The sequence below is a fragment of the Hesperophylax consimilis genome, chromosome 11 (assembly GCF_061612785.1).
Source record: "Hesperophylax consimilis isolate HC1 chromosome 11, BYU_Hcon_1.0, whole genome shotgun sequence".
NCBI classification, from domain to species: Eukaryota; Metazoa; Arthropoda; class Insecta; order Trichoptera; family Limnephilidae; genus Hesperophylax; species Hesperophylax consimilis.
Window position 1 is genome coordinate 30,995,074 of NC_142846.1, and position 24,765 is coordinate 31,019,838.

The 24,765-nt window shown below is 32.0% G+C and overlaps 1 protein-coding gene across 3 annotated transcripts in view; it reads left to right on the forward strand.

Moving 5' to 3' along the window:
* Positions 1-24,765, forward strand: part of LOC149420023 (uncharacterized) — a 167,784-nt gene that overhangs the window by 46,785 nt on the left and 96,234 nt on the right. The window contains exon 4 of one of the 3 annotated variants that reach the window (XM_089637140.1): positions 5,490-5,597. In XM_089637140.1, the coding sequence (XP_089493266.1) occupies positions 5,490-5,597 (108 nt within the window). The remainder of the gene's footprint in view (positions 1-5,489; positions 5,598-24,765) is intronic. The other 2 variants (XM_089637138.1, XM_089637139.1) reach the window with 2 other exon arrangements.

The following is a 24,765-nucleotide window of genomic DNA, read 5'->3' on the forward strand; positions in this document are numbered from 1 at the left end:
CTAAAAGATAGAATAAGGATGAGTTGTTTCACAGAATTTGAACAGTTCATCAAATTTCAAATTCCTTGAATGTTTTATTTAAGTTCTGTTATTGCATAACTATGGGGAAGTGACTTGACAGAACTGAAATTATAACAGAAAATGATTGGTCTGACCTCTAAATACGTGGATTAATATTCCTACCTCTCTGATTGCCATCTATCATTTTCGGGTGACGTTTTCAAGCCCCGTCAAAAGCATTCAAGCCGAACAGAAAGTAATCGGCGAACTTCTCAAGCATGAAACAGTCTCAAGATTTACAGATTCAATAACAACTGAATTTTACGAAAGAAATGTTCCTGAAACCTGGCGAATGCAAAACTTTCGATATTTTCAGGGAAAGTTTTCTGCATGAAATAACTTAAAGCTTAAAGATCGAATTTGTAAAATTGCTGAAACGTTCCCTGGGTAAACTTTTTCAGTTATTGTTCTTCAAGGAGTAAGTACATTTTACAGGGGTTCTTTCGGTTTGTGGGGAATAGGGACTGACTGTAGCCAACCCTATTTTTCGTCTTTTATTACTTTTATATTGATTTTTTTTACTATGGCAACTATTTAAACGTTGTGCATACAACATATGATGTTTAATATATGCATAGTAAATTGTATTTCTTAGTCCTTCTCACTAGGGTGACCTGTGCCGAGGCGGACTAAAGTTATTCATTTATGTTTTATTAGTTTTTTTAAATGTTATGTTCACAGTTTTTTTATTAATCTCTTTCAGCTAGATTTTTATTCTTGATTTGTAATCATTCAAATTTTCTATTCGCTTCATGTCAGGGGAAAGGATATTGTGGAGTTTTGTCGCAAAATAAATATAATTTCTTTGACCGAATGCGGTTTTATGACCGGGAATATTTTTTACGTCATTGTGATTTTACCTTGTTTGATGAATACGTGGTATTGTAGAGGATTCAGTACTTTTGAATAATTTCAATAATATATTTTTAGCATATATTTGTTGTGCATTTGGTACATCAAAACTTTTGAAAATTTCAATCGAAGGCGTTCTTGCGGGGGGGGGGGGGGGGGTTGTTAGAGAATTTCTATAAAAAATAATTCCCCACAAAAAAGGGGGGGGGGGGGTGGCTACAAGATTCCATTTCGGAAAATATTATATCAAAAACCAATGTATTTTTGTTTAAAAAGTGAGTTCAACAGGTTAGATTTTTTCGTCGCTGATTCTCGTTCTGAGTAGCCTAAATAGCGATAAATCGCCTTCGTTGGCAACACTGGTGACCACGCGCAAGCTGCATTGTTTGTTTTACCGCGGGCCCGCGACACTTTTTCAAATTGGCGGATTGGCGGGTTTTTTGAAAATGGTTCACGCGGGCCACTTATAATTCGTTCGCGGGCCACATTGTGGCCCGCGGGCCTGGGGTTGGGCAGCCTTGAACTAAATCATTGTGATGCAAGGAGTGCGTGCCAATATCATAAATAAATGGTATATTATCTTTTCAATGGCCAAGGTCAAATTGTTTGGCAGTCTATCCTCTCTGCTTGCCCCTGCGGAGACACTGCGTAATGGTTGATTATTTACCTCAAAACCTCATAGCAGTTAAGATCACTCAACAACGGAAAATTGGTAGTTTTTTAACGCAAGTAATATTAAGAATGATTTGAATGATCAGTTAATTTTATAAGAGTAGTTTGAAAATTTTATAAGGTTTGCAATGAAATAATCTTAGGACCAGTTATTTCACGGAATTTGAACAAATCATCAAATTTAGAAATTAATTTTCAAGTTTCGTGAAAGTTCTGTTATTATATCACTAAAGGCAAGTTTCTTCATAGAACTGAAATAATAAAAGAACTTGAATAGATCTTTCACAGAACTTAAAATCAACATCGATTTTTTTATGAATTCTACAAATTCTGCGAAACAACCCTTTCGAAAGCACTGTTTTTCAAACTGTACCCATTTTCAGACATTTTACTACTTGAAAAAAAGAATATATATATATTTTTTAGATGAAACACAATTTTCATTTGTTAAGAATAGTGCTCCTGGAGTGAGGGGGTTAAGTGCCGATATAACATGGATCCGCGTAATGGTCGCCATGAAGTTGGTTCAGCGGGAATTTAGAGTGCGGATTGAACTGGTCTCGCCGCCATAATATATAATTGATGTAAATTGGTGACAGTGGACCTTAATCTATTACATTACCTAGTTAAGACAGCATCGTCATCCAGTCTAGAGTAAAGTTAATCAATATGAACCCAAATAGATGTGAGCACTTCTGGAAAAATAATTTTTAACGAATTTCCGAATTTTTTTATCTGACAACTAGTTATTCAAATTTGGTTTGAATTTAAATGTAAATTTCGAAATTGTAACTGACGGTGTGAAAAATCATTCAGTAAAGCGATAAAGTAGGTCTGGCCTACCTGCAATCAGAAATTATTAAATTCAATTTGTTATTTGTAAAGTCTTTATTTGAAAAGTGTATTATTATATTTATTTATTTTTATTTTTATTCTAGATAAAAGAAAATTACATTTTTCACTTATTTAACTAGAAATTATATATATATTACACATAAATATATTACACATAAATATATTACACACTGATATTATTCACTTTCATTGTTTTGTTGATTGAGCATAAAACTGAACAATTATTTTTTAAATGTACCTATACTTTTTTCATTTTTAATTTCGTCTGGGAGGAAATTGTATATGTTGCTTCCCTCGTAACCAATGGATTGCTTGCCATAATGAGTATGTATGGTGTTTAAATGTATTTTATCGTGTTGTCGTGTAAAGTGTGTGTGTACTTGGGACGTTTTAATGAGTTCTGTATTAGTATGTATGAGTTTATTATTTATTTTGTAAATAAAAAGACATGTTTTATATTCATATAATTTTCTTAATTTTAATAGTTTTGTTTCCATATATAATTTTTTTGTTGATGTTCTAGATTTGAAGTGAAATAGTTTTTTGATTACTTTTTTTTTATTAAAATTTTTGACAGTTGTCGTTAAGTTCACGAACAGTGTTCACTCGGAAGGTTAATTTCTGATCGTCTCTCTATGTCAGTAAAAAAATGATATTGTAAAAAAAGAATATTATTAATATTTTTTGTTGAAAATCAATGATCCTGAGGCAAGTGTTTTAATACTTTCAGCTTTCTTTCTTTCGCTACTTTAATTTTTCATTAGTAATAAATCATAAGTCTTCGCTAGTAAAAAATTAAAACCGAAATAAGGTCGGATTCTGAAATTAAGCTTTGCTTTAAGTAATGGATATAAAATGGTTGAAAACAAACAATAACAATACTAATAACTTTTTGAGGATTAATTCTCCGCAGGTGTTAGCACAACTATAATTTTGCTATTTATTTTAGCATCAACAGTCACTCTCTATCCACAGCTGGATGAAATATTGAACCATGCTTTGCATTATCACGTGTTTCAGCTTAGGTAAACCACATCCCTTAGATCCAGCAGGCTTTAGGGCGGCCTCGAGTCCTGTTTGTTGGTGCTACTGAATGACGAGATTAGTCCATAGTTTGTCCGCCCACCTAACGATATTTCCCGCCGCTTGTCAGTTCGTTTTTCTCGACGATTTAATTGTGCGAGTTAGTTTTGTTTGTTTCCTTATCCATTCGTTTATGTTTTTGATCTCTCTGAGGAAGTTTAGTATAATGTAATGTTGTGTTATTATTTTCAATTAACGTGGCTCATATAATATAGACAAGATAAACCTCTTTTTTGAGATCATAGATTTTATTCGTCAGTTTCCAGTTATGAATAATAAATGTACAAAGAAAATTATATGAATCAATAAATTACTCGTAGAAAGAGAATGATTTTTTTGTTTTGCTTGTTCGTTTTCAAAAAATACGAATCACCTATCAAATCATTATATTTGAAGAACTCTTACTAGGATCGTTATAAGTGGAAAATGTTGTTTTAGTAATGACGGAGGACTTGGCTAATGGAGGATTTGAACTCACTACGCAATGGCTGGGTGCCCTATGGTGTCCGTGATCTGTTGTATCTGTCAATCCGACTACTAATCGGTCGTTTAAAAGGTTATACGTTATATAACTCTATGACTTGTGTATATTTATTTATTTATTGGACAATTTGTATAGCACCGCTTTTGTGAGATGTCACCTCAGGGGCGCTCAATGTTATATTAATTTAATCATTGAAGATGATGAATTATTCTTATTTATTTTCTTTGTCGTAGTTCATTGAGACTTTTTGGTATTATCGTCTTCTTAAATGGATGTATTAGTAGTTTTTTTCGCAAAATGATTGGTATATATGTGGCCTCATTGCGATGTTGAATTAAATATTTTTTTTATCCAAATAGTGTACTTTATCTGGGCTAGAACCAAGATGTACTCAAAAGTTGGTTGCCACAGTATTTTTTCAAAACAACATGAAATCATTGATGTATTATATTTAGATGAGACATTAAGTGAAAAAATAAGCTTCGTTTTGTCCAATTAGTCCTATTTGGTTTCCAGCGCTCTACAGATCTACTGCTCGCGCACCGACATGAAATTATAAAAAAACTGGTCTACGCGCAGTGCAAACCGAATATTACTAATGAAACACGTTTCGATAAGATATTAGTACGCAGTATAGCCTTAATTGCATAGCTCTATGCATATAAGTCGCTTCTATCTTGTACTATCTGTATTAGTTGTTGGGCGGGTTGGTTACGTTGATGCAATTTAAAATCATACACAATTATTATTTAAATATTATACACGCACTATCATGAAAACTTATTCAAGGATTTTTAAAGTCAGTGATTTAATAAATATTGTTGTCATAAGCAAAAAGGCAGCTGGACATTTTCAATGGTCACATCAGAATCCGTATATATACGAGACCTTTCATGTTTATTAACCTATTATAATAAAAGTACACCAGAATGAGACCATCGAAAGTTTTCAGCTGCTTTTTTGTTCATGGCAGAATAAGTACTTGTACCGTGCAACCTTTTGAATTGATATTTTTGTTCATGGTAGAATCAGTTGTACTTGTACCGTGCAACCTTTTTAATAAATATTTTTGCTCGTGGCAGAATAAGTCGGACTTGTACCGTATACATTTTAAAATAGATATTTAAGATGACAGCTGTGTACGTAAAAACATTCTGCACTAATTATTTAATTTTTGTAATATTTCAAAAAATTTCAAATAAGGACAATTGACTCAAAGATACGACAGTTCTTTTATCAAACATCCTTTGGGCACTTATTGTAAAAAAATATGATTAAAAGTCAAAATAAACATGACGATTTTATATTTGAAAAAAATAAACTTTACTGAACTATTAAAATGTCCACTATATTGAAATTAACCTGAACAAAAAAAAAATGATCGAGATAAAACATGACTTTGCTGCGCTCAGTTCATAAAACACTCAAAACATATACAAATTTAAAGTATCTGTTCCTCACATGAAAGCATTGTTTGTTGCAGCATCCAGGGGGCGCTCCTCCCCCTACGGCCAGGGGGGCTACCAGTCTGGGGGCTACCAAGGGGGGCAGGAGGGGGGCTCCCGGCGAGCCAGCAGCAGCGTTAGTCAGGTGAGTCCTACAACAAATCATATCTATATTATCACAATCATATTTATAACGAGAATATTTATGTAGATTTGTTTAATTTTACTTCACCATGTTTTTCCAAGTTTTTCCGTATTTTGGTATATTTTGCAAACCATTTGGTGAAAATATTGTCCAAAGACACCAAATTTTTACTTTGTCCAGTAGAAAAAAAATTCCTTATAATTTTTTTTACCGTATTTTAGTTATTTACTATATTATGGAATTTATTACCGTATATTATTTTAACTTATTTTACAGTATTTTACCATATTTGAACTTATTTTACGACGTTTTTCGTAATTTTATCATATCTACCATAATTTAACAACCATATTTTTCACGTTTTACCCTTGTTTACCATACTTTACGATCATTTACCATATGTAACCGTATTTTAATATACTTTAAAGTCAGATTTTATTATAAGCTAAACAAATTTTCACTTATTTTGCCATAATATATAATGAAATAATATTCTACCAGAATTTACTCATGTTTGTTGTTTTCACAATATATTACACTAAAAAACTCCAAAATATTGTTTCCACAACAACATTTGTGTCCGTTTTGACAATATTTTAAGATTTTTCACAATTTTTTTTTTTAACATTTTTATACTTTTTTACCATATTTTAACCACGCATCTCACCATACTTGTACAACGATCATAACATTCGGCTATGAATATGCAAATTCTATGTACTTAAGTCACTATCATAAAAGCCAAGCAGTACTTGAACTATATGAGTTCATTTTTTAGAAAACTAATAATATCATACTTTAAGTAATCTTTAAGCTCAATAAGCACGTTATTTAATCCAGGCTGAGCAATTTAATCCGAGATAATTCACTGCTTCAAATTTCATATTTGGAGGATTTGTGTTCATGTTGGTTTGCAAAAGTTATCATAATATGTTAATGAGGACTCGAAAAGTCTTCAAGGGTTTGAAATATATACAGGAGGTTCTTAAAGTAAATTTTAAATATTCTCAGTTTGAACATAATTTTTTTTTATTCTTCCATGTTATTTATTTATTTATCCTTTTTTCGAGAAATTGGCAGTGTACATTTTATCAGCTTGTACATGTGTAGTATAGCCAAAATAAACCAATTATAGATTTCCGCCTTGTGAATTTGAACAAGACTAAATAATGAAATATATATTAAAAAAAATGGTGAAAAGTAAGAAAAACATTTATTTTATGGAGCGTAATCCGATGTTATTAAAGATGTAATATTAAGACAAGATATCATTTTATAATAAATATAAAACAGGATGAAACAGTTTAAGTTCAATATAGAATTATATAAAAAACACCAAAACAATTTATTTTTTCAGTGTGCATTCATGTTTTGAGACTTGAAGACGAGCTATTGAGCATAAGAACGATTGAAAACAACAACAAAACAAATCTTCGCTATAGTTCTTTTTGGTCCAACAGACCATTTTTGTTGAAATTGAGTTAAGTATGCAGTTGTTTTCAGAAAGCATTTATTCATACGATAAAAGTGTTTTTTTTTTAAATATCTAAAAAAAAATCTAAACCATCCTTTGCAATACCAGAAAATATATCAATGTAAAATGTGACGAAACTGAATCATCCTTTGAAAAAAAAACAAAAAACCAAAAAAAAAAAAAAAAACAAAAATTAAAACTTATAAAAAATAAAGACTTTCTTCTACAACACATAAATACTTGTCACGCCTATACATAACCACGTAAACACCTCAGCACAGGTTCTCGTAGTGAGGTGTTCACGAAACATACTATGCGATTGTTCAATCTATTTTACAATATGGTATTATTGGTTGAGGAGGAACATATAATAAAATTTTGAACCCACTTAAAGTAGTTCAAAGATTGGTAATCAAAGTAATTTTGAAAAAACCGTCAAAATTTTCTACCGATATTCTTTTTTCAATTTTCATAGTACCTAAAGTAGACAAAATGTATCAAAAATATTCAATAATTTACAAAGAAATACAGTCAAATACTCATAACTTGCAATTCAATACATCAGCAAAATACCAGAAAACTATTAAAATCCCAAAATTTAACACTAAGCTCATTCAAAATACCTATCTTTATCTAGGCATAATTTATTTTAATAACCTTCCATTAAATTAAAGAAATATTGAAAATATTCAGGATTTTCACCTTAAATTAAAAAATTACCTTAAAGTATTATAAGTCCAAAATACGTTCACTACTTACATATAGAAATAATATTGTTTAAATCTTGTGTTGTTTCTTAATAATTTATTTACCTTAATACTAACATATATATAATTGAACTAGAATTCCCTCACCAAACACAAGAGCATTGTCTCTTTATGGTGAGGAAAGGCTACTTTAATTTCTGTTGTTTTATATCTTGTTTATATGCTGTTTACTGATCTATGTAAAAAAATATTTTTTTTCAAATATTAAATAAATAAATAAAAAATAAATACTCACATACAGTTTCACATCCTCAAACCTACCTTACACACAACATATTATAGTTATAAGCTTAAAATATATCATGTACAAATATAAATAATTATGTGAACACTATAAATATTATATAGAAAAAAAATACCAGAAAGAAAAGACAGCGTTCATGTTGTTTATTACAATTCTTCCACGTGGAGAAGGAAATTAGCACACAAAATTCTCGCCTCGTGGCAAGTGTGAGAGAAAGATATTAATTTGATATCTAGAAACTCCAGAACAGATTTGGCAGCCAAAACTAAAGTTAGGTTACCCTTACAATTTAACCAGTCAACAGTTGTATAATAAGGGATCATGATTACAGAGAATATTTACGTCTATAGATAAACAAACATCCTTTATATAATGATTTACATGATAATATCATATCAGGATTATAGCGACCGCAATCTGGCTGCATTATTAAATTTGATATCAAAATCCAATACGTGGCAAAATTATCTCCCGTCGTCAGTCTCCATCCAAACTATAGATGATGGTGTTAGAAATACATGATAAAGTCTGGCTAATGTTTTGCTTCTATTTGTATTTGCTTAGTAATGTAAACAATCTGGCGGAAACTTACTAACGTGAAGCGAGAAATGTTAACTTAATTGAGACAACAAAGATATAATGTATTATGGTGATGTGGTTGGTAATGTGACCTTTTACTGTATCAGCCTTCCTATTAGGTTGATAGTCGATCAGAATATTTTAAACTATAGCCCGCTTATACCGCTTACTAAAAACGCTTTCCGATCTTAAATGATTCAATTATTAACGTCAATAGTGACATGAAATCTAAGTAATTTCGAAAACTTGCAACAACATTGTAAATCAATATATAAATCAAAAAATCTTGCAACAACACTGTAAATCAATGCTATTTTTCTGTTTAGGAATCTAATATCAGTTAGCAGCACGTAGGTTTTACACCAATCAATCCGAATAGTAGATGAAACTGTCATGTTATTATTGTTCCCTCCATGTTGGGTAAACAAATAAATGCATTAACAATTTAAAAAAATATCATCAATTCGAAGGTGTTGGTTCGCAGTAAGTAAATTCAAAGGTGTTGGTTCGAAGTTTTGGTTTATACAGTCTTCCTGTTTGCTGGTACGGAAAACGTATATAATATTAGATGTAGACCAAAGGAAAACTTAGTGCATAGGAAGTAGTTATTAATTCAATGTGGGTACTTGCCGTCAAATTAGAGAACAATTCGAAACCCACACTCGGTGAAGCAAGTTATATAATGTGTCACAAGTATTATTGCTTTGCAAGATAAATTGGTGAAACCGCACTGGTGTCCCAACTGCTCCTAACCGTCTGGAGTTAGTGAGACTTTAGCATCTTCAATTGAATGGTGGTCTTACAGCAGGGCAATACCGAGAGTATCTTTCATTCTGGAACGTGCCGCAAATATACTACATGTTATTTTTAATGAGTAATATGTGAAATAACACATATTAATTTAATATAATTTACTTGCGTACGCCGGAATATGAACCTACGTCCTCTAGCTTGCTTGTCGAGAGCCTTGCCCCTCGACCAAGGAGGCCGTCATACTTACCTTCAATAGTTGAATAGATTTTTTATTATTTTACTTTATTATAGTTAAAGAAATATATAAAGGTTTCGCTTTCTAACTAACTTCGTAATTCGTAGCTGAACAATAAATTAATATGGCATTAATAATTTTACATAATGTAGCAATAATAAAAAATTATATCTCATCTTGAAATAGTTCCAAACTAAAACACATTACGAGTATAATGTCTTCCCTTATTTTAACATATTATATTGTGGTGAAATAAGAACACGATTATAATTTTGTTGAGTTTAATACACAAACCATTCTTATTGACAATCGTTTTAACAAGTGCTTGACAGAAAGAGGTTCCGAAGCAAAGACAATCTTAGGCATAGATAATAGACAAAGATAATATGTAGGCATAGTGTTACTATATCCAATAATACAGTTTTATAAACTCAGTTAAAACACCACTCAAACAAAAATAAAAATCACAATAAAAAACTAACTAAAATAACAATAAAATATTCCAAAAACATTAAAAAATACTCCGACAAATACATATATACTAACTTATTGTATTAAATTAAACAAGTACATAGTTATATTTGCCCTTTACTGCGCACATAATATGCTCATTCAAAGAATTTCAAGTTCCCTTATTTAAAGGTCTGTACATATAATCAATAATTCAAATCATAAAGGGAAAAGATAAGTATCACTTTTTAACTGAAAACAGTACTCGACTTAAATATGTTTTTCTATGCCCAAAATTAAATATATAATGAATTTGCAATTATGCCTACATTTATACCACAATTACCAAAAATGTAATATATTTATTTTTAAATTTTCACTCCAATGTAAGTGATACTACATGAACCTGTAAAATTATTAATTACTGATAATTAACTTCAATATTGTACCGTACTCTCGTCTTACAACCACAAGCTAACGCTTCCATGGAAGAGTATTATTAAAATCTGACAATATCTAGAAACCTTATGTAAATACTATTTTATACGTACTTTAATAAAATATAATAAATAAATACTTTTTTGTATAAATTACAACATAATTTATTCGTTAGTTCAAAATTTAAATTTATTTATATTTTATTCTGATTGAATTTCTTCTGGTAATTAACCAAATATTTTCTTTTTGTTTTATTTTGTTTTGCTCAACGGCTTTTGAATTTGTTATTTTTTCTTAAGGGAAGTCTAATTTGATTCCTTTTGCTCGTATCACGTATGTTCTTATGCTGAAGCTTTACAATTTTTCTCAGAAATCTAGGTGATATATGACCATACATTTTTTTTAATATAATTATTTTTACAATGTAGTGTTTAGTTAAATAATTTGTTTTAATGACAAGATATATAACTTCTTCAACATTTCCATGACTTTTGTACATATTTTTCTTCATTATAATTGTTTTGGTTCTCTTTCGTAGTATTGTCAATTGTTCCTTAAATTCATCGTCGGGTAAGAATAAAATACTGCCACAGAAATACAAAAATTAAAGTCGAAGTGAAGAGATTGCAACAATAACATTTGGCTGTCATCAGTTGTTTTGTTTTGCTCTATCTAAAATTAATTTTTTACCATTCTTTTTTGTTTTCTGGCAAAAAAAAAGTGTAGTATGTTGTGCCTTGAGGTTTCTTCTCCCTCCTGATCTTCCAGGAGTCACTTTTCGCTGCTGATTTCCAGATATTTATAAACTTTTTTTACTTCTGTCATTTTCCATACTATTATTGTAGTTGTTTACTGTTGTGAATAATGGAGGAAGATTTCCCTCCTGGACCCCATACAAAGCCCCCAGATCCCTCTCCAGACCCCCCAGACGGGGAAAATGGAGACATTTCTGACAGTGATTCTCTCATTTTGACTTCTACCAAAAAAAGGAAATTTACTCCTTCTTCCCCAATAAAACTTGACTCACCTTCGACTTCACAGTCCCCACCAGCACTTTCTCAACTTCCTCCAACAAACTTTTATTCTCCTCATTCCCGTGGCCCATTCATAGTATACGCCCAAAAAACTGAGCAAGGAAAAACCATCCACCCTCTTGAATTTGGCAAATTCCTATCAAATAGCAAGAATCTTTCAATCAAGCCTGGAGGTGTAAAAGCCGAGGGTCGCTTCCGAATCTCCGTCGAATTCCTCTCAGGGTTAGCTGCCAACAGTTTCATCAAAAATATCTTCATTTCATCTAATTCAAAGTTCAAGGCATATATCCCTACTTTCAATGTCACTCGCATGGGCCTGGTCAGGGGTATCTCGACCGATCTGTCCATCGAAGAAATTCTGTCTTCACTTTCAACCCCCCAACACATTGACAATCCCATAAAAGCCAGGAGGCTAAATTACAAGGACTCCTCTGAGGGTATAATTTCCTGGAAGCCCTCCCAATCTGTAGTTATCACCTTTGAAGGTCAATATCTTCCCTCCCATATATATTTATTCTTCAACTCATTACCAGTTGAAATGTATACTTATCCCACCACTCAATGTTTCAATTGCTGCCGTTTTGGTCATACCAAAGCTGCATGCAGATCTCCACCCAGATGTTTTAAATGTGGAGAAAACCACGCAGCTGACCAATGTCCTTCTTCTTCTTCACCCAAATGTTTTAACTGCTCAGGCTCACATACAGCTATCAACACTTCTTGCCCAGAACAATCTCGCCAAAAAAATATTAAAATTTCTATGGCCTCTCAGAACTTGTCTTTTCTGCAGGCTTCTAAACTATTCCCGCCTGTCAAAAAATCATTTGCTGAGGCTTTATCCAGCAACTCCTCATCCAACCCTCTTCCCTCTTCTACAACAACTTCTTCTCGTTCAACTAAATTCACATACAAAAACGCTATCTCTAAACCGGCTCCTGGATACGATCAGCAACAACACAACTCACTGCTCTTAAATCCCAATGGTTCATCTCTTTCAAATGCCACAAATGGGTGTGCAAATAATTATAATCCGTCCTCAATGAACTCTCTAAAACTTTCTGAAAAACTCTCCCAAGACAATTCTTCATTTATCCAAATTCTCATTATGCTTCTAATTGACCTTATTTCTTCTCAAACTAATCTACCGTCCAACGCTGCTACTATTATTTCCACATTAAAATCATTTATTCAAAATGACTCTTCAAGATTTCAAAATACTTCAGTGGAATAGCCGAAGTGCTATTTCTAACAAATCTGATCTCCTTAACCTATTAAATTCCAACTTTATTTCTTTGGCTGCTATCTCGGAGACTTGGTTTACTCCATCCACCCACTTTAATGTGGGAGGGTATTCCTGTCTCCGCGACGACCGCCCGGAAGGTTCGGGCGGCGGTGCTGCCCTTTTTATTAAGAAATCCGTATCATTTTCCCCAATAAATAATATCAAACCCCCCAATGCTGACTTTCAAATGGTTGCAGCTAAAATAAAGGACACATTCTTTATTTCAGTCTATCTTCCCCCAACAGCCCACTTCAATAAACAAACTTGGTTGCAAATTGTAAGTCAACTAAGCCCTCCTTTCTTTATATTAGGCGATTTTAATGCCCATTCCCCCGTCTGGGGTTCTGCTTTCTCCGACCGAGATGGTCGAAGTGTGATGGATTTCCTAGATCAATCCAACCTTTTCCTTTTGAATGACGGATCTCCTACTAGGATCTCACGCCCCAGCACAAACCCCAGTGCAGTGGATCTCTCGATATGTTCTACTAGTCTGGCTTCTCTCTCCTCGTGGGTGGTGTCCCCCGACCCTTGCTCCAGTGATCATTTCCGGATCACCATTACTTATCAAACTTCTTTCCAATCGGACAAGTCTCATATTTCGACAAAGATTAAAACGAAACACACCAAATGGGATGAATTTAACTCTCACATGGACAAGTTCCTACTAAATTTACCCGCCACCGATATATTTTCCGTCAAAGATGACTATAATAACTTCAAATCAATGCTCATAACTGCAATAAAGAAATCAAATCCTCCTCCTAAAACTAAATCTCTTTTAAAAAAACTCCCTCCAACTCCCTGGTGGGATGAGGAATGTTCCAAAGTAGTAAGAATTCGGAAAGCTAAATCTCTTTCCTATCGTTACAATATGACTATGGAGAACTATCTTATATACAAAAACGCTGAATCCAATGCCAAAAAGGTATTGAGGTCAAAAAAAAGATCCGGGTGGTACAACTTCTGTAGTTCAGTATCTCCGAACACTCCAATTTCGGAAGTTTGGTCTATGATCCGAAGATTTAGATCCTCCTTCAGTTCACCATCTCCTCGAGCGTCTCATTCTAAATGGATAGATGAATTCTTGGACAAAATTGCCCCCCCTTCTGTACCTAACTTAGATGAAATAACGCCCATCTATAATACTCCTATGTCTAATCATTGGCTAGACTCTCCATTCACTTTAATTGAGCTAAAAAATTGTTTATCAATAGTCAAGGACTCATCTTCAGGCAGAGATGGTATACCTTACAGCATAATCAAAAATAGTAATGATGATGTTCTAAACCACTTCTTAAGCATCTTAAACAAAATCTTCCAGACAGGTATAATGCCTGATGACTGGAGTTGTCAAATAATCATCCCTATTTCAAAAACAAACAAATCACCAAATTCTGGATCCAACTACAGGCCAATCGCTCTTTCATCTACCCTCAGTAAACTTTATGAAAAAATAATTAAAAACCGATTAGAATTTTTTGTCGAGAGTAAACAGCTTCTCTCTCCATCTCAATTTGGATTTAGGAAAAAAAAATCCACTCAAGATAACCTTGCCATCATCAGCACTGATATTAACTTATCAATTTCTAAACAGGAAGTTTGTCTTGCCGTCTTTATAGATATAGAAGGCGCCTTTGACAATGTTTCCATCCCAATCCTGAAAAAAAAACTTCTAGGCCTTGGCCTTCCCCCCATGTTTGTCCAATCTATTATTAATCTATTTCTAGATAGAAAAATTTTCATTGAACTTCCAGATATTTCTCCTCAAAGTAGGTCTGTTTGGAAGGGTTTACCACAAGGCGATGTATTGTCCCCCTTACTGTATAATATATACACATATGATATGCATGTCACTATTCCCCCACAAGTAAAAGTTATTGAGTTCGCAGATGACATAGCTTTCTTCTTATCATCCAAAATCATCCCTCTCGCCGTCAAATATCTTAACGAAGCCATGAATGCCCTTTGCACATGGCTCACGTTAAATGGTTTTGAACTTTCAATCCAAAAGACTCAGTGTGTCACCTTCTCAAACCGCCATAAAAACCCCCCCGTTCAAATTTTATTTAAAAATTCTCCAACCCCCAACGCTTCTGAAGTAAAATTTTTGGGAGTAACATTTGATAAGAAACTTAAATGGTCTTCCCATATTAATAATTTAGTTACTAAATGCGAAAAAAATTTAAATATCATCAGATCATTATCTGGCGTTTCGTGTTGAGCTCACCCTACTTGCATCAAGTTGCTTTACAACGCACTTATTCGAAGCCATCTCGATTATGCCTGCCCACTTTTTAATACTGCCTCAAAAAATGTACTTGATAAATTAGACAAAATTCAATCTAAATCTTTGCGAATTATAACTGGAGCGATGCAATCGTCACCCATCAATTCCCTTCAAGTAGAATGTTCTGATCCTCCTCTTTATTTAAGGCGTCAACTATTTGCTGACAAATTTGTTCTTAAATGTTTAAATTCTAAATGTCATCAGGTTATCCCCAGCATCTCGTTGTTCATTGACTCAACCCATTCATCTACAATCAGAGCTTCAACTAAACCTATTCCTGACATCTGTAAAAATTTTAAGTCTCTCTCAGAGCTTTACATCATCCAAAATGATCTACTTCCCTTATACAAATTAAAATATAGTCACGTCACCCTATCCCCAACAATATTTGAAGGGATCGGAATCCTTAAAAGTCATTCCAATCTCCCGGCCCGAACTGTCAATAATATTTTCAATGACATTATTTCATCTAAATGGCCCAACTTTTCTCTTTTATTTACTGATGGATCCAAATCTCCCGACTCTCCTAACTGTGGTATAGGTATTAACGTTTATCACAATAATTCTAATGACAGAATATTTCATTCAATTTCAAATCAATTTTCAGACGAGTGCATTGCAATAATAGAATCTCTCAAATATATAATCAAAAATAATTTCGAACATTCCCTCGTTCTCTCTGACTCTCTCAGTTCCCTCCAAAAACTTAAATCCAGTCCTCTTCTTCATCCTGATGATCACTTTGTATGCCTTATTCGAGAGATGATAGCCTCCATTCAAAGCTCTGGTAAAATTGTAACTCTGATTTGGATTCCTGGACATGTTGGTATCATGGGTAATGATATTGCGGATGCCTTGGCAAAACAAGGAGCGTCCAACCCTGTTGTTACCCTCATAAACCACATTCCCCTATCTGACATTTTTTCCATCATCAAAGATAGATCCCGCAATGTTTGGTCTGAGTATTGGCACATTGCTAGCCAATCCAAGGAAGCCTGCTATGCCTCAATACAAAGGACTATTCCATCAAAACCGTGGTTTCAGCAATTCCCTCATTTTTCCAAAAAAGAAATTTCTTCACTCATTCGAATGAGGATCGGACATTGTTCCGTTCCTTCCCATCTTTTTAAAATTCACGTCGTTGACTCCTCAGATTGTACATTCTGTGGTCTAGAAGTGGGAACTTTAGATCACATATTTTTTGGCTGTCTCTCTCAAAACAAATATCCTCTCTTCTATCAAGCCTTATCTAAAATTGCCTCCCCTCCATTCAACATCTCATCTCTTCTAAGTCTGAACTCGACTCCAATTTTCATTATAATTTTGAAATTTGCCCATTTAAATAAAATTAATATTTAAATTCACCTTTCATTTCTCAATAATTTTAAATGATGGCCAAGAACACCCTTGAAGGGTGAAAGCCAGAAATAATGTTAAAAAAAAAAAAAAGTCTAGTAAAGTAATTGTGATTCATATCCCTTTTTAAAACATAATTTATGTCAATCTTTATAATTTAAATTAACTTCAATGTACTTCAAATATCAAGTGTACAGTTGAATTTATTAACCTTAAGCACAGACAAACCTACACCATAACTCAGTATTGGAACAGGAATATCCTACACGTGTCAATAAATCTGATTTACATCGTCAAATATCAAAGTGATGAGTGATTGCCATTGATTGATCGTGTATAATTGACCAATATTGATTAAACACGATTGGGAAATTGTTGAAATGAGAAATGGTGAATCAATATGCTGGTTTCTTCTTATGAAAAGTAATTGTGTGAATAGTTTGTATATTTTGTTGAGGTGCGTGAGACACTCTGACTGCAAGTTATCCCGGGGCTAAGAAGAGCTGATCTTTTAAATGGAAATAAATGCATTAGTTTTGAAAATCACAACAAACCCTTAGGATCAGAACTCCGCGTGCTACTCAAATCTGACTTGACTGCAATAACAAAACTCCTCGTGCCACTCAAATGTGACTTGACTGCAATAAAACAACTCCTCGTACCACTCAAATGTGACTTGACTGCAATAAAAAACTCCTCCTACCACTCAAATGTGACTTGACTGCAATAACACAACTCCTCGTGCCACTCAAATGTGACTTGACTGCAATAACAGAACTCCGCGTGCCACTTAAATGTGATTTAACTGAAATAACAGAATTTTTGTATAAGGTTTTTCGTAAATTTTATATTTTTTTCAGCGCTTCAGACTTAATTTTAAGAATATGCATATTATAAGAACACATTATTATTTCAATGGCTCTCAACCCTTCACAATGTACTTCTTAACATTTCCGTGGTTTACGGGTAAAAGTTTGAAACTGCAATATTGGTACCTAATTGAAAAATTGTGTTACAGTTTTCAAAGTTATCCAATTATTAAATTTTTAGGCATATTTAAAAAAGTTATTTCGTTTATCAAAGTAGTTTACTTAATATCTATAGTGTTGTAATGCTGGATTGAGATGAAAAGATCTTTTACCTACAAAAATGCTACATTATGGCGGATAAATAAGATTTTGCAAACACAGTGCTGAAATTTATCAATTTACGCGCATTTTAGTAAACTCGAAGATAGTTTGGACAGAATCTTATATGAACAAAAGAATTTTCACCAGATTTTAAAACGAATATAACTTTTAATGTTTAGAGCATACAAGAAAAATTATGTAGTTTTCCTCTAAACTGTAATCATACTTTGAATGTAAGTGATTATTTTAAGAAATTTTAGAATGGTTAGAGGCCTTAAAATATATTCAAATTTACAAAAAATCTTATTTTGAGCAGCTGCTTTTACGCAAGGTGGTGTCTGATTCTCATTTTTATGAAATAATGAAATAAGAAGGTTCATCCGCCAATAACAGATTTTTACTAACTTACTAGGTTACTTCATAGATAGGAAACGGAGTTGATATTCATTAAGGAATTTAGCGGAAAAATCAAAAAAGTCTACGGAAAAGTTGGTTTTGTACTAAGGTAACTGAGTTGGATTATACATTGTATTGTACTAAGGTAGCATATTTGCATCTTACGTTGTATTAATTTTATTATTTTGCCTATACCATCGTCAATTGAATCATAAATTTTGTAAAATATATTTTCTTGACTTTTGCCCGTGTGTCCTCATAGTACAAATTACTGGATTTTATTGAAGAAGGTTTTTGATTTGGCCAATCAAGCGATATGCTGGTAACATAAGTTTTTAAATCAATGAATTTTTGGCTACAGTGTTCCGAGTAATTTTTATGAAATAATAGAAATTTAATTATTGGAGAAATTAAAATAAATGTAAGTGTCTAATAACGCATGGAACCAATACCACCCATGGAATTACAGAGAGCTTTTATTTGATTACGAACTTTTGTAAAAGCTTTTACGGATATTGAACATTTATTCATTTGAACAGCGTTAATCTCGTTTCAAAAGTCCACAAAAAAGAATATGACGAAAAGATACCTAATTGAAAATGAAATTGCTTCGACGCAAATTTTTTTTCGGCCTTTTGACCTTTTATAAGTAAATAGTGAAAATCTATACCAACTTCATAAATATGTTGTTATCTTTACAGATCGTTGAAAAGAAGAGTGAAAATTTGTTCAAATTTTAAGCCAAAATAATAATTTAGATCGTGAGTTGTTAATTTTAAATCAAAAAATAAGACGAGATGCCTCATTGTCTGTTCTGTGTTATTGAGTTAAAGAAAATAGCTTTGAAAGTGGGCAAAGCCGGAAAGTGAAGCTCCTTATACATAAACATCTTTATTTCAGAGTAATAATAATAGAAGGAGAGATGGTTTGAGAGATGATTATTTGTTAACTTAATCAGTTTATTTCCTTTCACAAGTCCAAAATTTAATCATAAATATACAAAAAAACACTTTATTTCTTCAATCTGTGAAGAGTTTGACATTGTTAAATTTGGAGGTGATCTATTATGTTGAATTGGACAGATTTTTCAGATTTTTAGTAAAGCGCAAATGTTGTGATCTCAAATAAACCGCATTAATCAATTGTTGATCGTATCACTTTGGTTGTCAATATCATTTTAATACCATTGCTCTATATAAACGTAGAAAAACCTCAGAAGCTTTATACTTAATAAAAAAAGAGAGTTGTCTTATTGATTCGTCGAATCTGTTAGAAAAGATTGCATTTCGTTGATCTGATTGACGTTAGCAATTTATTTAGTTTGCCAGTAATTCTAAATGTCCACAAAAGTGGATTAATGATACAAATATGCAAAACATACAATTACTTACGAGGTATCAACATATTCAACTTTTCCTTGAATATATAATGCAATTCTGTCTGAATTTATCACATTATCTGAAAGTTGTATTCGATTTTACTGTTTTTATAATATCTATTGTTTATTTTTTCTTCCATTTTTTTTGTAATGCAGTGAAATATGATTGCAGTTTTTGTAATAATCAAATTTAATTGGTTTATCTTATGTTTATTTAACTACGTAATTTTGATATTATATAACTGTTTGATTCTTAAAATAGAATAAAAATAAAAGAGAAATCTCGCAAAAAATAAGCAAAATAAAAAAAAAATGGTTTATTACTTTATATTTACAAAGTTTTCTCTCGGGGATTAATATTTACAAAGATGTTTATGTAGTGATCCGCTTAGTTTTTTCCCTTTGAACGTCAAGTTTTCAGTCAACGTTAATATTGAACTCTGTGAGCATAATATTAAAGTGGTTAAAAGCTAGCCAGAGAATATGGTTTCCCAGAAAATTTGTTCCACCAGTGTGTTTGCATGAAACGCAATTTTCCTAGTGGAAAATATCTTCCCTGCTTTAATAAAAAATTAAATTACCATATGACATTAACATATATATCTCCTCTCTGCTTATATATACACCCTAGTGTATTGTTCTTACGGGGAAACAAGTTTTATATTTCTTCTCGGGAAAAAAGATTATCATTTTTAGTTAAATTTAAGCAGCAATTTACATTTAAATTTCGCATGTTGAGTTTTTGGTCGATACCCCATATTTTTTGTTTTTTTTTTTTTATAAGAGCACATTTTGTAAAGGTACATTCATATTTAATGATAATGCTTCGATATAACATTTACGAAACTTATTCTGTATATAATTAATCGCACCGATATGGAGTAAAATTGTTTTATTTTGTTTTCTGGTGACAAAATGTTTTCCATTAAAAATGATAACATCAATATGTGATCCCGTAAATGACTAACATAAATATAAAAAAATAATACCCAAATGATTATTACATTTTTTTGTCCAAGTTATTTGGGATATCAATATGAATTGAACGAAGTTTCGACAACTTTTCAATTGTTTGTGAATGCTAAGTAGAATTATTGATAACAACATACGGAGGTTCTTTTGTAGTAAAGTATCCTCAATTTTTACACTTGTTTATATTTTTAAATGGACCACCAAATTCTGATCCTCTATGGTATCAATCAGAGACAATAGACATGTCTATGGTATCAATGCAAAATCAATTCTTATTTCAAACACAATGATATATCCAATCTTTAGTTATAATTATATACCCGTCCATGGACAAACTCACTTGAGGCGCTGCACTTCATTCGAGTCCGGACTACGGTTACGTCATTCTTGTCTGCGTATTATCTTTCACTGTCATAATTGACTACAAAACTACTATACTTATTCCTTGAGAAACAAACTTCAATTTAAATGGTTAAGCATACAATAATGACTATTCTAAGAAGTGAAACATCTCTCCTAATGGATTTTCTATTAAAGAGCAATGTTTCCACTCAGTCTAATCATGTTCACTCTTGACCAACTTTTTATAACATCCAAGGTGACACCAGTGAGCGGATTGAGGCTTCTTTTAATTCACCCCCTGGGTAGGAAAGAAGGTTTTATCTTTGTACTAGCTGGAGGGGTAGTCGTATAAAAGTCGCTTGTGGGAAATTATCAGGTCATTGGGTATTGAAGAAGGTAAACATGTTTTCTTTCTTAATGTTAGTATTCTTAGATCAAGCGAACGAAAAACGTTTTTCGAATAACGATCACTGAATCGTTTAAGGTTGTTATCTGGAGCGTGCTTTGTAAACCAAAGTTGACGAATTTTATTCTTTCGATAATTTCTTTTTTTTAATCGTAGCTTTTAAACTGTGACTACGGGTTATTGAGGTCATGGATTATTTGATATAATCTGTTAAAAAATTCGGATGAATTAACACAATTATTATAGATGTAAGTAATATGTAACTAGCGGTTAATTTCCGTGGTGGCCTGATTTTATTTACTTACTTACTTTAAAATTAAATGAAAATTCTTAAGTGTAATTATTATTTCCGCAGAGATGATTTTGCTAGTGAAAAAATACATTTTTAAATCTCGGTAAAAGAAAAACGCTTGGATGACTTCTACGTAAATTTGGACGGCGGATTTGATTACCGCTGCTCCGAGAACCATTTTTGGATAACCAATACCTCTGCCATAGGTCACTCTAGCTGATTTTCTACGTTCGATGATTAAGCAGGAGTGCACGGGTTCATCGGGTGAGCTGTCTTCAGAATGCACCTGCCCACCACCTGCGTGGCGTGCCAGATTGGGGGAGGCTGATTTGGGAAGACCATTTGACCTCTCCAACTGGTGTCTCGATCAATTGGAGAGCCTTGCGCTGCAGCGGAAAGGATATATTTATACGTCACTCCTACACAAACTGATCCCTAGATTCCTACGCAACGCTCTTGCCTCTTTCCTTCTGGAAATGGAAATTATTTTGCTCAGCGCCTCCCGTATCGGGTTAGTGTAAAAAAAATATATTTATTAAATAAGAAAGAAGAAGAAGAAAGAAAGACGTTCTCAAATCGCAGCGACTAGGATTAATTACTTCTCCTTTCTAAATCCGGACACACTATAAATTTCACGTATCACAATCTCTTATGTTTACAAATTTAAATATTTTTTTTATTTATTAACTTTCAAACATACAGTTTTTTATTATCGAGTCCCGTTTACCTGATTGATATCAGTTTGTCAACGGGTTCTATTAACAATTAATTTTTAAATACATATACAATTTTAAAAAGTACATAAAATATACACATAATTACATTAGTACACAAAAATTCTTTCACATAACCATTTTTTTAACATGCATTTCCTTCTGTGAGTCAATTCACAGTTTTTTACTAAGTTTGGTAACATGTTGTAAATTATTGGAACGAGATATTCTAGAGTTAAATATGATTTAAGATTTTCACGGCCAAAAGTATTTTTGCTATTTGTTTTTGGGGTGTTATGCCGTGTTGCGCTAACTCCTTCTTTAGCCAACGTTTCGGACAGCATTGCAGTGTTCAAAAAGAAATAACAAAAATATTCTAGAGTTCTTTGACAATAGATATAGCACGAACAGATAATAAATTTACAGAATGGTTTAGTAATGACTTTGGTACGTCATGTCTTTGTTTGTATTTAGTTTTGTTTAATAATAATTTTACCAAAGAATATTGTAAATTTTGGACTGAAAGAAGATTTGTTTTTGTTGAATGTCCCCATGCAGTAATTATTATTTTTTTTTGTTTTATTTTTTTTTATTAGTAAAAAAAAGATACATGATTTACATTACACAATATTGAATATAGTACAGTTATTAATTACATAATATATGTATTTGATGTACCCCCATAAATAAGCAGGGCTTGTGTGTATGGGGGTGTTTTTATATTGGTTTATATTTGATATTATTCAGTTCAACTGTTCGGAATACTTTTTAAGGTGGCTTTTGAATTAGTTTATATTTGTATTCATGTTTCTAATTTTTTCTGGTAATGAGTTAAAAAATTTAACTCCGAGATATTCATGGTTGAACTGTCCTATTGTTTTTTTACATTTAGGAGTAGGAAGTATGGACGTTTGTCTAAGATTTCTGTTATTTTTAAAGGGTGCAATTTTATTTTTAATATTGTTTTTATAAATTTGTAATGTTGCATGGTAGAAGTATAATGCACTTAATTTTCTGACTTTAAATTGTTTGAATAAAAGTTCGGACGAATATGAATAGGGTTTTTTTAATATGGTTTTTATTATTAGTTTTTGTGATACGTAAATTGATTGTGTTTGATTTTTATATGTACCGCCCCAGCCTATAATGCCGTATTGTATAATTGATTGACAGAAAGCGAAGTATGTGGTTCTAAGTAATTTTTCGTTTAAAATATCTCTTAAACATCTAAATATATATGATAGTTTCCTTATTCTGTTGTTCAGAATATTTATATGTGGGGACCATTTTAAACGCTGGTCTATTGTTATGCCTAGGTACTTAATATCGGTCTTGCTTTCTATGTTTGTACATAACATATTGCATTTGTGGTTTTCTGTATTTTTCTCAGAGTGGATAATTATGTTTATTTCTTTGAGTGTTTCTTGTTTTTTAATGAAAAATGGTAAATAATAAGTTTTTTCAGTATTTATAGTCAGCAGGTTTTCATCAAACCATAATTTTAGTTCATTAATATCTGTATTTGCCATGTTATTTAATTCAGACCAGGTATTTGCTTTTAGTAGTAGGACTGTATCGTCAGCGTAAGAGACAATGTCTCCATATTTGGAAATATTGAATATATCATTGACATATATAATAAATAACAATGGTCCCAAAACCGTGCCTTGGGGTATTGAAAAGTCGCTATATTTTGAATCGCTGACTTGATTGAGAAATTTTACTTGTTGAGGTCTTTTATGTAAATAACTAGTTATCCATGTTAAGACTTTTCCACTAATCCCTACTGATTTTAATTTACTTATTAATTTTTTATGTGATATGCTGTCGAAAGCTTTTTTAAGGTCTATAAATATGCCAAGACATTTTTTATCAGAATCTAGGGCCGTATATAAATAGTTGGTTATTTTTGCTATCGCGTCGTGAGTACTTGTATTTTTTTTTAATCCGAATTGGTTATAATTAATTATTTTATTTTCTTCTAAGAATGTCCAAATTTGTTTTTTTACAATTTTTTCATATATTTTTGATATATTCGAGAGAAGTGAAATCGGGCGATAATTTTGTGGATCTTTATGACAGTCTGTTTTATAAATGGGGGTTATAATTGCTGTTTTATAGTTATTGGGAAATTCGCCATTCGCTAGACTTGGGTTTATTATATGTGTTATGGGGAGAGTTAAGTATTCTTTCATCGATTTTATTGTTTTAGTATCTATGTTATCAAAGCCGGGGGCAGAATCTCCTTTTAGTTCCGAAATAGTTCTGTCAATATCGATTTCTGTGACTGGGTGAAATTTATTAATTTGACATTGTGTTATTTGTTGTGGATTAGATATATTAGTCTTGTTTATGGATTTTGCTAGGTTTTTTCCCACGTTATTAAAATAGTTATTTAAAACATTACAACATTTTTTTGTGTCATTTTGTACGTTATATATTATTTCCCCATCTGAGATTTCTGATATGTGCTTATATTTTTTCTTTTTATTTATTATTTCATTTATTGTTTAACATATTTTTTTTATTATTGTCTTTAGCTTCTGTTATAATTTTTGGGTAATAGTCGTTTTTCTTATTAGTGTAGTTAATATATTTTTATACTTTTTATACAATACAATTTTATTGTTAACTAGTGGCC